The 12,140-nt window shown below is 37.7% G+C and overlaps 2 protein-coding genes across 4 annotated transcripts; one reads left to right on the plus strand and one right to left on the minus strand.

Annotated features, from left to right (window-relative positions):
* Nucleotides 1-432: 432 nt before the first annotated feature.
* Nucleotides 433-6,911, plus strand: LOC116259679 (developmentally-regulated G-protein 3). 3 transcript variants are annotated; one of them, XM_031637556.2, is made up of 11 exons: nucleotides 433-596; nucleotides 1,362-1,415; nucleotides 1,596-1,772; nucleotides 2,532-2,603; nucleotides 3,021-3,080; nucleotides 3,683-3,792; nucleotides 4,457-4,756; nucleotides 5,896-6,087; nucleotides 6,192-6,243; nucleotides 6,337-6,420; nucleotides 6,685-6,911. In XM_031637556.2, exons 1-10 carry the CDS (start codon nucleotides 555-557, stop codon nucleotides 6,385-6,387), a joined length of 1,110 nt encoding a protein of 369 aa, XP_031493416.1. In that variant the 5' UTR covers nucleotides 433-554; the 3' UTR covers nucleotides 6,388-6,420; nucleotides 6,685-6,911. The 3 variants fall into 3 exon arrangements, 2 of the variants coding, with proteins under 2 accessions (XP_031493416.1, XP_049935274.1); XR_004173957.2 differs by having other exon boundaries at nucleotides 434-596; nucleotides 6,337-6,487; XM_050079317.1 differs by lacking the exon at nucleotides 6,685-6,911 and having other exon boundaries at nucleotides 434-596; nucleotides 6,337-6,676.
* A 1,727-nt stretch (nucleotides 6,912-8,638) lies between these two features.
* On the minus strand, nucleotides 8,639-10,514 carry LOC116258375 (uncharacterized). Its single transcript, XM_031635503.2, has 3 exons — nucleotides 10,334-10,514; nucleotides 9,025-9,297; nucleotides 8,639-8,944 (listed from the first exon to the last, which is right to left on the minus strand). Exons 1-3 carry the CDS (start codon nucleotides 10,349-10,351, stop codon nucleotides 8,897-8,899), a joined length of 339 nt encoding a protein of 112 aa, XP_031491363.1. The 5' UTR covers nucleotides 10,352-10,514; the 3' UTR covers nucleotides 8,639-8,896.
* Nucleotides 10,515-12,140: the final 1,626 nt, after the last annotated feature.

Below are 12,140 nucleotides of genomic sequence, written 5' to 3' on the forward strand. Positions count from 1 at the left end.
AAATAACTGCAATATCTCATGACATGTTTTTTCTATTGAAAAACTAAAAAAATGAGATATATCCAGATAACATACTCTTTTTGGGTAGCCAAGAAAAAATCTTTAGTGGGTAATGTGCAGAGTAAGACTTGGAAAATTGTCTCGAAAAATGGCTAGTCGATCTCATATTATAACGGAGGTTCGGTTCGGTCGGATAAGCGTCTCGTGTTAGGCCCCCATTATGATAATATGGAGTGGACAGTGTAGGTGCCTGAGGACTTGGAACCGATCCCAACCCAATTTTGTTGAGGGCGAAAGTCATCCGGGTCTGAGACTTGGACCCGATCCCTAGCACCCATGTAGGGGCGCTCGTTTCTATAATACGAATCGGAATGTTGTAATACGAATCGATACGAACCGGTAGCCTCCTCTCATAAAGCTCGTGGCAACTTCTCTCTGACTCGCCAAAGAAGAGGGGAGAGCGAGAGAGAGAGAGAGAGGGGAAGGGAGTGAGTTCCATCCGCGCCAGAGTTGTAGCGCAGCACGATCATTACAGGCAGCAAACGTGATTTACCATGGCGACCATCATGCAGAAAATCAAGGATATTGAAGACGAGGTTTTCTTCTTTCTTTTTCCCCCGTTCGACCTCTCTTTTCCTCCTCTTTTTTCTCTTAACTTTAGTGTTGGCAGCTTGTTTTTCTGCCAACTTAAGATCTCGTTCGGATGTTGGATGTTCTGATCACGCTTTTCCTATCGACTTCCTTGCTTTAGTTAAACTCTTCTTTGGTTTGGTTTTCTCTTTCCATCCTGTCCTTCAAGTCTCGTTTGTTTAGACTGTTAAAAGAATGGGATGCTGTTGTGCGGTCCTTCACTGAGATATTTGAGCTATGGAACCCGTTTCACTGCAAATTAGAAAGAAGATTGTTTTTTGATGCTTTTGGAGGAACTGTCAGTTGGTAACCTAAGTCTAATTCGTTTTTTTGCCACTCCCAAGTGAAACGGATAAGGATTAATTTTCCGGACTTTTACCTTGACTTGCTTTAATGGTGGTATAAGTCGGAATATCTGATGGGGCGAAATAAGAACAGAAGAGTTGGATAATTCAAATTCATAAACTTACTTTAGCTTGAATTTATTGGCCCAAGTACTTCCGGCTCCAAGTGTTTGATCCGTATCTAATTAAGCAGGTTCGGTTTACAAGCTCATTTTAAAATTTCAGAAGATATTTAGTTCATTGTTCCTAGTTGCGATTTATTTTCGCATTTTTGTTTTCTTCCGCCACAGTAAATTTAGCTTCTTGTGATATATTGTTTCATCAATCAACTTTAAAGGCTCCATGCTTATGTTCGAAATATTTTGTGGGCTGTTTTATTCTTTGCAGATGGCAAGGACACAAAAGAATAAAGCTACCGCCCATCATCTCGGTTTACTAAAGGTACCTTTTTGTCTTCAGTAGTTTACCTCATGTGATCGTGTTATGAATTTTATGGAACTAAGATTCTGAACTTTTGCTTTCTTGTCTTCTAGCTTGTAGTTCATCTCACTGTGTGAGGCTCTTTTATCTAATTCAGGAAATTGACATTCCATATTCTGATTTTTCTGGTGATATTAAAAGGCTAAACTTGCAAAGCTACGAAGGGAGCTCCTAGCACCTCCGTCAAAAGGTGGTGGTGGTGGTGCTGGGGAAGGTTTTGATGTTACAAAAAGTGGAGATTCTCGAGTTGGCCTGGTTGGATTTCCTTCAGTTGGAAAATCAACCTTGCTTAATAAATTAACTGGTACTTTTTCGGAGGTATATTTCTTGCTTGCTTTTGTGTTTCTGTTTTTTACAGTATTATGTAGGAATCCTTCTTCTCGCTCGTGTCAGTATCTTCTCATGACACTTGAATAAGAATGCTGTTTCACATGTGATTCTAAATGCATATTTAATACCACAAACGGGACTTGCTGGAGGTGTTTTTATGCTTGAGTGGGTTTGGGCACGTAGATTCTGGTGTAATTTCATTAGTTGGTTGATGGGTAACCGAGATCTCTTGCTTGGATTAAATAATCTTTTGTTTTTCAACTAAGCAACTTGATCATTTTTTGGTGTGTCAGTTTGTTGTCCATCGACACATTTAAATTGTTGAAAGTTGGAACATCATTTTATGCAAATTTTATGTTATTCCCCACTCTCTACAGTTATTGCTAATTCCGATGGTTATGTTCGGATAATGTCTTGTTAATCAGTCTGCTTCAATTAAGGATCGGGGAAGACCTACCTAACCTACTTTGCCTTTATGAGAAGGAGATAGTGCTAGTTTGCTAGAGCTGCTGTTCATTTGTCCTAAGATGTTTTGAGTACAGTTGTCATAAAGTGTGATGTAGTATGAGATGCAGATCCACGGTGACTGCTGGGAAAAATTTTTCTGGTTTAACTTTTAATAACTAGAAGTGAATACAATTAGATAACTTAGATGGTGCTTGTTTATTTTATATAGATGTTTGTTTATTTTATAACGACCACTTGGCCATATCTGTTCTTTATTAACTTCTTTTTTTACCATTGCAGGTTGCATCTTATGAATTTACCACACTAACTTGCATTCCAGGTGTGATTAGTTACAGAGGTGCCAAAATTCAGGTATCATATGATTAGTTTCTGGTTATTCATGTGCAATTATCATTGGACACACGAGGATTTTTGTGCTTTCTATGCTTCTATTGGTCAAAATCTGCTCCTTTTAAGGGGTGTAGCTTCAATGAAGAATATGTGGTTCTTGCTTTCTTCTGTCTATGCCTAACAGTTTAATCACCACAAAACTAGTTTTATCATCTGTTGTCATGTTCTTGCTGTTTTTTTTATGGTCTATGAACAACTATACACTCTATGTAGCTATTTATGTGGATGGTAACAATCTTATTTTGTCAAAAAAGCTTGCTAACAGCTTGATCTTTCTCATCTGACTGTAAGTCTTTTATGTAAGTGTACATATTCAGCATTAGTTATTGTGGACTTTATGGAGTTGCTTTCTGATATCTTCATATTGCTATTTTTCAGCTATTGGATCTCCCTGGTATTATTGAAGGTGCAAAGGATGGCAAGGGAAGAGGAAGACAGGTAAATCATAAAGAATGATTCCTTGCACATCTCTAATAAAAGATCTTACCCATTGAAGATCTCTATCATGAAACATTTGAGATTGTGAAAAATAGGTAAGTGAAAATGCAGGGTCTATAAATCCTTCACCTAAGAGCATGCAAGAATGTCCACCCAAAAAAGTGATGATTTTCTTCTAGTATTGTGAAAATTGCACTCTTTGGCTAAATATCGTTGATGTTGATTGCAAAGTCATCTTGTTCTATGTGCTTTGGAATTTTTTTTTCCTTTGGATATAGTCATAGAATCATGTTGATGTCTAATTAAAGTTGGATAACTCTTCATACATTTTGTTGTTAGTTTCATTGGCTTTTATTTCACCCAATTACCAGGTAGCTGAATAGATTGAATGTTTCTTTTCTGGAGCTCCAGCCCTAATATTTATGTTATTTATGATTAATTTTTCTTTGCAGTGTAATTTTTTTCCATTTTTACTTATTTTTATTTGTATTGATCGTAATGTTTGATGCATTTTGTATTTTTGTGATTGTAGCTGTGAAAATGTCAACGAATGCATGTTGTTTGATGGTTCTCTTCTTTCATTCTTTGAATCCTGACAATAGGTGATCAGCACTGCAAGGACATGCAACTGTATCTTGATTGTCCTTGATGCCATAAAGCCAATAACTCACAAGCGTCTGATAGAGAAAGAACTTGAAGGATTTGGCATAAGGTACTAAAATCTGCTCTCTTGTCCTGCCTTTTGTTGTTTTTGACATTTGTTTGAGAAGTGTGATCACAAGTATTTTTCTGGTGTAAGCTTAAAGAAAGAAACCTTACTGGCAAACAATTGAGCAGAGGTTCGAGAAACGAGCAGTATATTTGTGGTGCAAACCTAAAAAAGGAACTCTCAATTCCAAAGGAGTTGTGTCGAGGTTCAAACATTATTAATGCTGACAGTAGCTAAAACAAAGAATTTTAAGGCTAAAAGTTTATGATATAAACAAAAATGAAATATCTTAAAATAGGTGCCAAACAAACAAAACATGGGTTTAGCTTTGGAGAGAGATTGAACATGAAAAATCTTAAATGTAAAAGTATTGACCTTTTTACAGGTTGATCTTCCTGAGTACTCTTTGGGTCAAAGGTTGACTCTGAAGATCTACCATTGAATACAATTTCAGGACAGCTGTAAATGATATAAAATAGTTGCTCCTAGTCTTGCCATTAATTTGACTTCAGGGGATATGCATCTGTCTCTAGTTGCTTAATGTAGCAGCTGGGTTATTTATTCCCCTTCCCTCCTGTTTTTTGTGTTTTACTTAAATTGAATTCATGTAGCTTATCATTTTGTTTCTCTTGAGGTGACACATGCTGTTTCCACCCCTGAATTGCAGATTAAACAAGGAGCCACCAAATTTGACCTTCAGGAAGAAGGATAAGGGTGGAATAAGTCTCACATCAACAGTTGCAACCTCCCATCTGGACCTCGAAACTGTGAAAGCCATCTGTGGGGAATATAGAATTCATAATGCTGATATCTCTCTTCGCTATGATGCTACTGTTGATGACCTTATAGATGTAATTGAGGGTAGCAGAATATATACACCTTGCATTTATGTTGTTAACAAGATTGACCAAATAACTGTTGAGGAGTTAGAGATCTTGGACAAACTTCCTCATTATTGTCCTGTGAGGTAATCATCTTATCTAGTACTCTGAACTATTTACAAGAAACATGATATGTCATGCTTATTCTTTCTGTGATTAATGCACAAAAACTACACTTTCTCTAAGTGCTGGAAACATTTATGCGAAATTAAAGCTTTATTAGAAATGATAATTGTATTTCAGTAAATAAATTGTTTTTCATTCTGGACTTATTTCTTCTTCTTATGATAGTCTATGGTGGCTTTTCTTCCATAACATTTGAAATTCTCTTTTCTTAATATGAATGCTGGAGGTTTCCCTTAAAAAATTTGTATGCTTCTGTTGTGTTGTTTTGTACTCCGAACAAAAAGATGTGAGTTTGTGCTGCTAAACTCTTCTGGGGTTCTAAAATTTGTGGACAATCCAACAGTACATGCCTCTTTTGATGATAAATCTCTTATGTATAAGAATTCGATCTTGTGTTTATATGTGTCTGCTGCTTTTTGATCTTGTCTCTGTCTTATAGCCAGTTCAGCTTTTGAAGCAGTTCAATGTTTGCTAATGTTTCCTCTATAGAATATTGGTAACATGCTTGCTTGCCGTTGTTGCGAAGATAGACCCCATCTAGTTTGTTATTTTTCGTCTTTGTGGTTGGGTGGGTATTCAGGTGGCAGCAAAGAGGTTACATATGAGTCATATTTTTTCTGCAAGATGTCAAATGTATTTCTTTGTCCGAGGTCTTGCTTTGTGCCATGTGCGTAATCCCCTGATTATCATGGTCAATCATGTTTCTACATGCATGGGTTTGCTTTATAAGTTGTGTCTCAGCTACGATGTCTGTTGCCTCTCAACTCTTGGTGTCACTTCTAACTGCTGCCATCCATGCTCATTATCAGCCGTTGGCCACTGTTCTTTTTGTGCTGCATTGTTGGTGCTTTACAGTAATATGATGAATGCCTTACTACAGTGTTTCTTCAGAATCTCCCCTAATGTGTAAATGTGATTATTCTCTATCATGTGCTGCAGATTGTCGTGAAAAATTGTGCCTTCAGTTGATAAATCAACTGTGATGAACTTGTTATAATTACATTCTTGTGTAGTTACTCCTATGGGAAACAATATTGTTGGTTGGTTGATCATGATTATGAATCTCAGTGCTCAGCAAATGCTCATTATTCTGAAACAGTGCACACCTAGAATGGAATCTTGATGGTCTACTTGAGAAGATATGGGAATATCTAGACTTGACTCGCATATATACAAAACCAAAAGGGATGAATCCAGACTATGATGACCCTGTAATCTTGTCATCTAAGAGAAGGACCGTGGAGGACTTCTGCACTAGAATCCACAAAGATATGGTGAAGCAATTCAAATAGTAAGTTGCAAGTATATGATGACATTTTATGTGCTTTGTTACTGTTTAATTTGCTCGCTAGAAGTATTATGGTTTCTTTAACATTTCTCTATGTAATTTTTCAGTGCGTTGGTTTGGGGATCTAGTGTGAAGCACAAGCCGCAAAGGGTTGGCAAGGTTATGCATCCTTTCTATGCTGTTGGTGAACAGTTCAGGTTTCAATGGATGGTTTGAATTCATGATTGACAGGCTTGTTCATTATGGACACAGGAACATGAGCTTGAAGATGAGGACGTTGTTCAGATAATTAAGAAGGTTTAATCCAATGGGATAAATTTCAAGAAGCATTTCCAGGTGAACCTTGACACTGTCTTTGGTTTTAGTGAGGAGAGCGGGACGTTTGTCTCAGAATCAGCAGATGGTATTTTTCTTCTTCTGTTGCTTCTTATGTTTTATGTGATAATTGTCCTTGTTCAGCTTATAGGTTTAATGAACCTAAGCTTGTATAACTAGCCTAGTTTGCAAGTTCAGGTCCTCTGGTCATTTGTTTTGCATTGTGTAGAACTGGTGGGACGCTACATGCTGAAATAGATATTGGTTTGTCTTACTATCTTTCAGGTAGTAAGCATGGTGACTTTTGTGGACTGCTGCGGCTATAGAATAGTGAAACTTGAGGCATGTCTGCAATGTTACAAAGTTTCAGTTGTAATTATTTTTGTTCTTTTAGTTTAAGATACATTAGCGGTGAGAAGTTTTATGAGGATGGTCAAATGAGATAATCCAGACGTCAAACAGGATCATCGTGCGAGTTAATTATGAATGACATTTTAGCCTTCTGATCTCTATTGATTGCTCTCGGGAACATGAGTATTCTCTAGAACCCCACGCTGAGGAACTAGGAGAATATGAGAGCTTGATCTAGCTGTATCACTATTGAGCATTATATCCAGCTACAGCGATGTTTCTGGGATGATTGAATCTAAATATGGATCGGATAATTTCTTAAGTAACAAGCATGTATCTGGAACATATATAATGGACAAAACGGACTTTGAAGGGACTTGACTCTAAATGCAACAAAATTATGTTACAAATGTGTTGTTTCACATTGGACTAAACAACTGTACTCTGAGATTCATCATCAAAAGATTATCATTCAGTGGTCAGGAAAATCGGCTGACGTGGTTGACTGAGACGGATAAACAGGTGGTACGTTCTCCAGACGGTGGAAGCGGCAAGAAAACCTGCCTCTAAATTTTTGAGTTGCGAGTGGCTGAGGAACTTCCAACACACACACATATATATATATATATATATATATATATATATATATATATATATATATATATATATATATATATATATATATATATATATATATTTAGAGAGAGAGAGAGAGATAGAAGCTGATATTTCAATCTTCTGACCAGCCACTGGCCGGCGAATGCGCAGGAAATGGCCGGTTTAATAAAAGGGATAATGTCCCATTGTCCCTACCATGTCAACTATGGTGATGGTTAATGAGGAAGACCAAATCCGGTGCATCACATCCTTGTCATGAGCCACCACAGCAGATAACCGTCCATGACAAAGCATCCCCGTCAAAGTATAAAGTCTCCCAAGTGGCGACATATAAGGCCTGTTTTAAATGACCTCATGCTATATGGATGGTCTGAAACCGCATGCCGGTTCAACCTTCATCACGATTGACTGCATTTTCATACGACCTGGTGTCGGAAAGTAAAGCCTTCGGTAAAAAGGCTGAGAAATTTTATTCTGGAAATGCATCCCAAAATCCCAACAATTTTCAAAAGGTTGACTGGGACAGACATTCAAACAAACACCAGCCTTCCTGATCATCTAAAGGTTTGGGTAAACGGAAATTTATTGAAATAGATGTCACCATTCCAAGATTTCCACCAGTAAGATTACATACGCGAGTGACAGGGAAAGCGAACTTTAGAAGTCATATAACTCTCGGAAATTATCCTTTTGTCCAATCATTCCATTAATTTGTTTCAGATTTCAACTCTTCTTTCCGGTGTTCAAAAAAGAATTTGGGGATCAGTCTGGACAAGGAAATTTGCAAGCAGGAAACTCCTGCAACTTTGACCGATCAAGTTCACGAATTCCAGCTGTTCACATGCACCTTCACAAAATGGCACCCAGTTGTATCTGTTTCTCTTATTCACAAGTTTGGGCTATTGGCAGCTGTCAAATTATGCCAAGAAACGCGCCGGGTTCTCTTTGAACTCTTAAACGCTTCGACGTCAAGCCCTTTTTAGCCCAACTCTGACGAGAGCGCTTTCTACCAGTCAGAATTTTTGAGTTACCAAGAAAGTTTATCTTTTCAAAATTTAAAATCTGACCAGAGCGCTTTCTACAAGTTAGAACTTTTGTGTAACCAAGAAAGTTTATCTGTTCAAAATGTACTCGGTCGTCTGATAAAGTAAGGATGAAGAAACAGCCGATTGAAGATATAGCAGAACAGATATCTTACATCTGGCGAGTCATTTGGAGCGAGTATTGGAACTTCCACCTCTTGCTGTTGCTGCTGATGACAACGATGACAAGTCACCAAGAAATTCCTTTTTTTTTCTTGAAAGAACTTACAAAAGAACACCACCCAGAAAAGGAAACGTGTTTTCCAGTAAATGCTCAACGGTCCATAGCAATTTTCTCCCAAAAAACCACGAGATTTTTTTTTTTTTTTTTTGAGCAATGATAGATGTACAAACAAAATCAAACTCCGCAGCTTCTCCATTTAAGTAAAAAGATGTAAAATGCTACCAAGAACACTGATACAACGCTATATCAAGTCCAATAAAAGTCACGCGCTTACGCAACAGGTGAAGCAGCTCAGTATCTTCTTCCTCCTCTGCAGAACCAACAAAAGTTATGAACAATCTAATAAAGAAGGACGACGAAACAGCTAACTGAACATATGACATATCTTACACTTGGTGAGCCATTTGGAGCGTGCATTGGAAGTTCTATTTGCTGCTGCTGCTGCTGCTGATGATGATGATGATCATGAGATTTGTGATCGTTTTTGCCATCATGCCGCTGGGGATTGGCAAGCTCTTCTTCATTGCCGATACTGGCTCTTGAAATGTCTTTCTTATTCTGCTTCCTAGACTCTCTAATCTTTGAGAAGTCCATGGAGTAGTCAGGCATATTACCGTTTCCATCCCATGCTCCGAATTGTGGAATAGACATCCAAGCATTTTTCTGCGGAACATTTCACAGTGCCCAAAGGATTAGTAAGATTCGTACGAGTTTTGCTATCAAGTAGAACAAATAATGTGTGGCATCAGTAACAGGAAAGCAGCTTAATTCACATGAATACAGTTTCTTGAGAATCATCTCCCTAAAATCCCCAAACGTTGAACAAATTTTGGTTCCTTGAATGCAAAAAAAAAAAAAACATATATATATATATATACAGTCGAAAAATCATTCTGCATCACAGATTTACAACGAATAATAAAACAAAAACAGAACCCAATGTTAGAGAAGTCAAAGTATGCATGTGACAGACCCAAAATACAGGTTCTCTTCACATGAAGAGACCAAACAAGGATGAGGTTGGTGTCAGCTTCCGAGCTATTTCAATAGCTAGGAACAGCCAATTTTATCAACATAGGTCCATAAGAATCATTCTTCCCCAGCCCACAGATCCCAAAAGGTTCTGTTTCAGCATTTCTCCTCTCCCATGAAATCACAAGTAAAGACTAATGGATCAAGCTTTCTATCGTACCCGTATTTTACACACCAGATAAGCTATAAAAGTAGGGGGCATCAAAACGCAAACACAGGCAAATGGTACCGTTGTCGTGAACGGGAAACCATTTCAGAGTCCACAGAGTAGGAACACAAGCATGGTTATGGTTACCCACAAACGTTCACCACTTCAGGCCAGCGTTCAACAGACGGACAGAGAGAGGCTTACTAATAAAGATCTAGAATCTTGAAAATAAGTCCACTACAAAGGACACAGAGTAGCTAAGGTGAATCAAAAGGCACCCATCAAAAGTTGCTTCGAGTTTCATGCCAAGCTCCAGAAAGAGAGTATTTGTCGAGGTCTTTGGACAGCAGGAGGCCACCGAGCATCTCGAAACTTGGACAGAAGTCCATTTCAGTGGCGAGGCTGACCGTAAACGAAAAATTGATAAACCACCCAAAAAATTTACAACTACAAATCATCCAACACTCGACCTGGAGCAAATTGAAAGGGACAAGAAAAGAAGGCACCAAGGATCTTCACCTCCTTCTGGTCATCCATGGCAAGCTCAAATCTTTGGTTGAAACAGCTTCAGGCTCAACAAATCTCAAGAAGATTTCCCCTTCTGCAAACTCAAAAGAAAAACAGACACAGAAAGAGAGAGAGAGAGAGAGAGAGAGAGAGCTGCAGTGGCCCTTGCTCAGCTGGGGAAGGTCAGATATATGCCTTTTGCTCCCTTCCCTCTCCCCACCGCGTCGTTTTCATTCTTGGTGTCATCGCTAAGACTAAGTTTCCAAAATTACCCTCGTCTTAAATCGTTCGGTTTCTTCTTCAACCAGACTGCTCATTAATTGCCACCTGCTTGAATCGAGAACATCAGGTGCCAACTGCCAGTGTCCTTCGATTATAATAACCAGCCGTGAATTCTGAGTTCATGTTAGGCACTTATTCCACCCTTAGTTGGACAACTCAATCATTCATAATGATGCCAAACTTGGTTTCAAAATATAATTGAGATGAAAAAGTAGGTGAACGGCAAGTTAAAAGACTTTCAATCAAGTCTCTCTATCATCATGATTCTGTCGTTTGTTCTGCCGTTTCCATCAAAGCCTGTGTTGCTTTCTTCGGTTGAGTTGTAAAGGTGAAGGCCCAAGCCTCTACTTTATTAGATGACAGAAGATCATATCCTAAGGAACATGGCAGAACAAAGCAGAGGAATTAAACCAATTAAAATATTATAAAATTCTTATTACCATATAATATATTAACATTGCTTCCTTGTTAAGGGTTCGATGGCAGGAAGCATTTATGGAGTATTTCAAAGCCGTTACTACGGCTGAAACGCGTGAGGACAAAATCGTCATTTCATTCTGCAGGGATTCTAACGCGGGCACTGTAAATCCGCGCACGCACACGGCAGCGCCGGAGGAGCGGCCACGGCGACGGAACGACGGGAAAACGAAACTCACCCGCGGCTTCTTCCTCTCCCACGGTCAGCTTCTTGCTTGCTCTAAATGTTGGGACTTCTTAGTTTTTTTTTCCTTTTATTTTCTCAGTATTGGTTTTCCAAAGCTGCCTGTGATTGGCAGGTGAGTTCTTTCTTTATAGTTATTGCCAATTTCTTTTCTAGCTTAGCAGTTTGGAAACTGGTGCATCTTGCTCTCACTTTAGAGTTATGACAAATTCTTTTCGTTTTCTTTTACCGCTACCGGAGAAATATGTAGATGTTTGATTGTTTGAATATCTGTTTTTTGTTTTAGTGAAGTCAGCCTTGTTTGAACATTTGGTTTTTGGTGGATCGATTCAAATGTGTGGAGTTTTTAGTGGGATTCCTTCAAATTAATATAGTCAACCTAGATAGGTAAGGATACATGGCTTGACTTTAAACTCATAGTCATAAATAACGTTTCGGAGTTTTAAAAGGTTTTTCTCGAGTACAATACGATAAGCTTGAAAAAAAAAATGATCAATTAAAAAAAATAAAAAACTAAAAATAAAAAAAATAAAATAAATGAAAAACTAATAACACAAACATCAAAAATAAGTAGATTTGCAATAGATAGATAATATAAAATGAAAAAAAAAAAGGTTTGACATTAAAAAACTAAAAAGAAAAACTAAAAAAAATACAAAAAAATGTTAAAAAGCATTTTTTTTCATTTTTAACGTTTTTTTTCAAAAAATGTGTTTTTAAAAGTTTTAAATAACTAGTTAATTTATCACGTTTTTTGCATTTAAAAAAAAAAAAAACTAGTTTTCTCTAACTATACTTTAAATACAAGTTTGAGTGTCTTAGACATTTGCTTTTCGGTGCATTGATTAAAAAAACATAAAGTTTGGGTCTCAAAGG

Source organism: Nymphaea colorata, chromosome 8 (assembly GCF_008831285.2).
Source record: "Nymphaea colorata isolate Beijing-Zhang1983 chromosome 8, ASM883128v2, whole genome shotgun sequence".
Taxonomy (NCBI): domain Eukaryota; kingdom Viridiplantae; phylum Streptophyta; class Magnoliopsida; order Nymphaeales; family Nymphaeaceae; genus Nymphaea; species Nymphaea colorata.

Excerpts from the sequence above, each read along its gene's own strand:
- LOC116259679 (XM_031637556.2), top strand. The coding sequence starts at position 555 with ATGGCGACCATCATGCAGAAAATCAAGGATATTGAAGACGAG. Across the intron at positions 6,088-6,191 it reads ATGGTGAAGCAATTCAAATA|TGCGTTGGTTTGGGGATCTA; the intron begins GTAAGTTGCAAG and ends GTAATTTTTCAG. Across the intron at positions 6,244-6,336 it reads AGCCGCAAAGGGTTGGCAAG|GAACATGAGCTTGAAGATGA; the intron begins GTTATGCATCCT and ends TTATGGACACAG.
- LOC116258375 (XM_031635503.2), bottom strand. Across the intron at positions 8,945-9,024 it reads CTCCAAATGGCTCACCAAGT|AGGAGGAAGAAGATACTGAG; the intron begins GTAAGATATGTC and ends TTGGTTCTGCAG.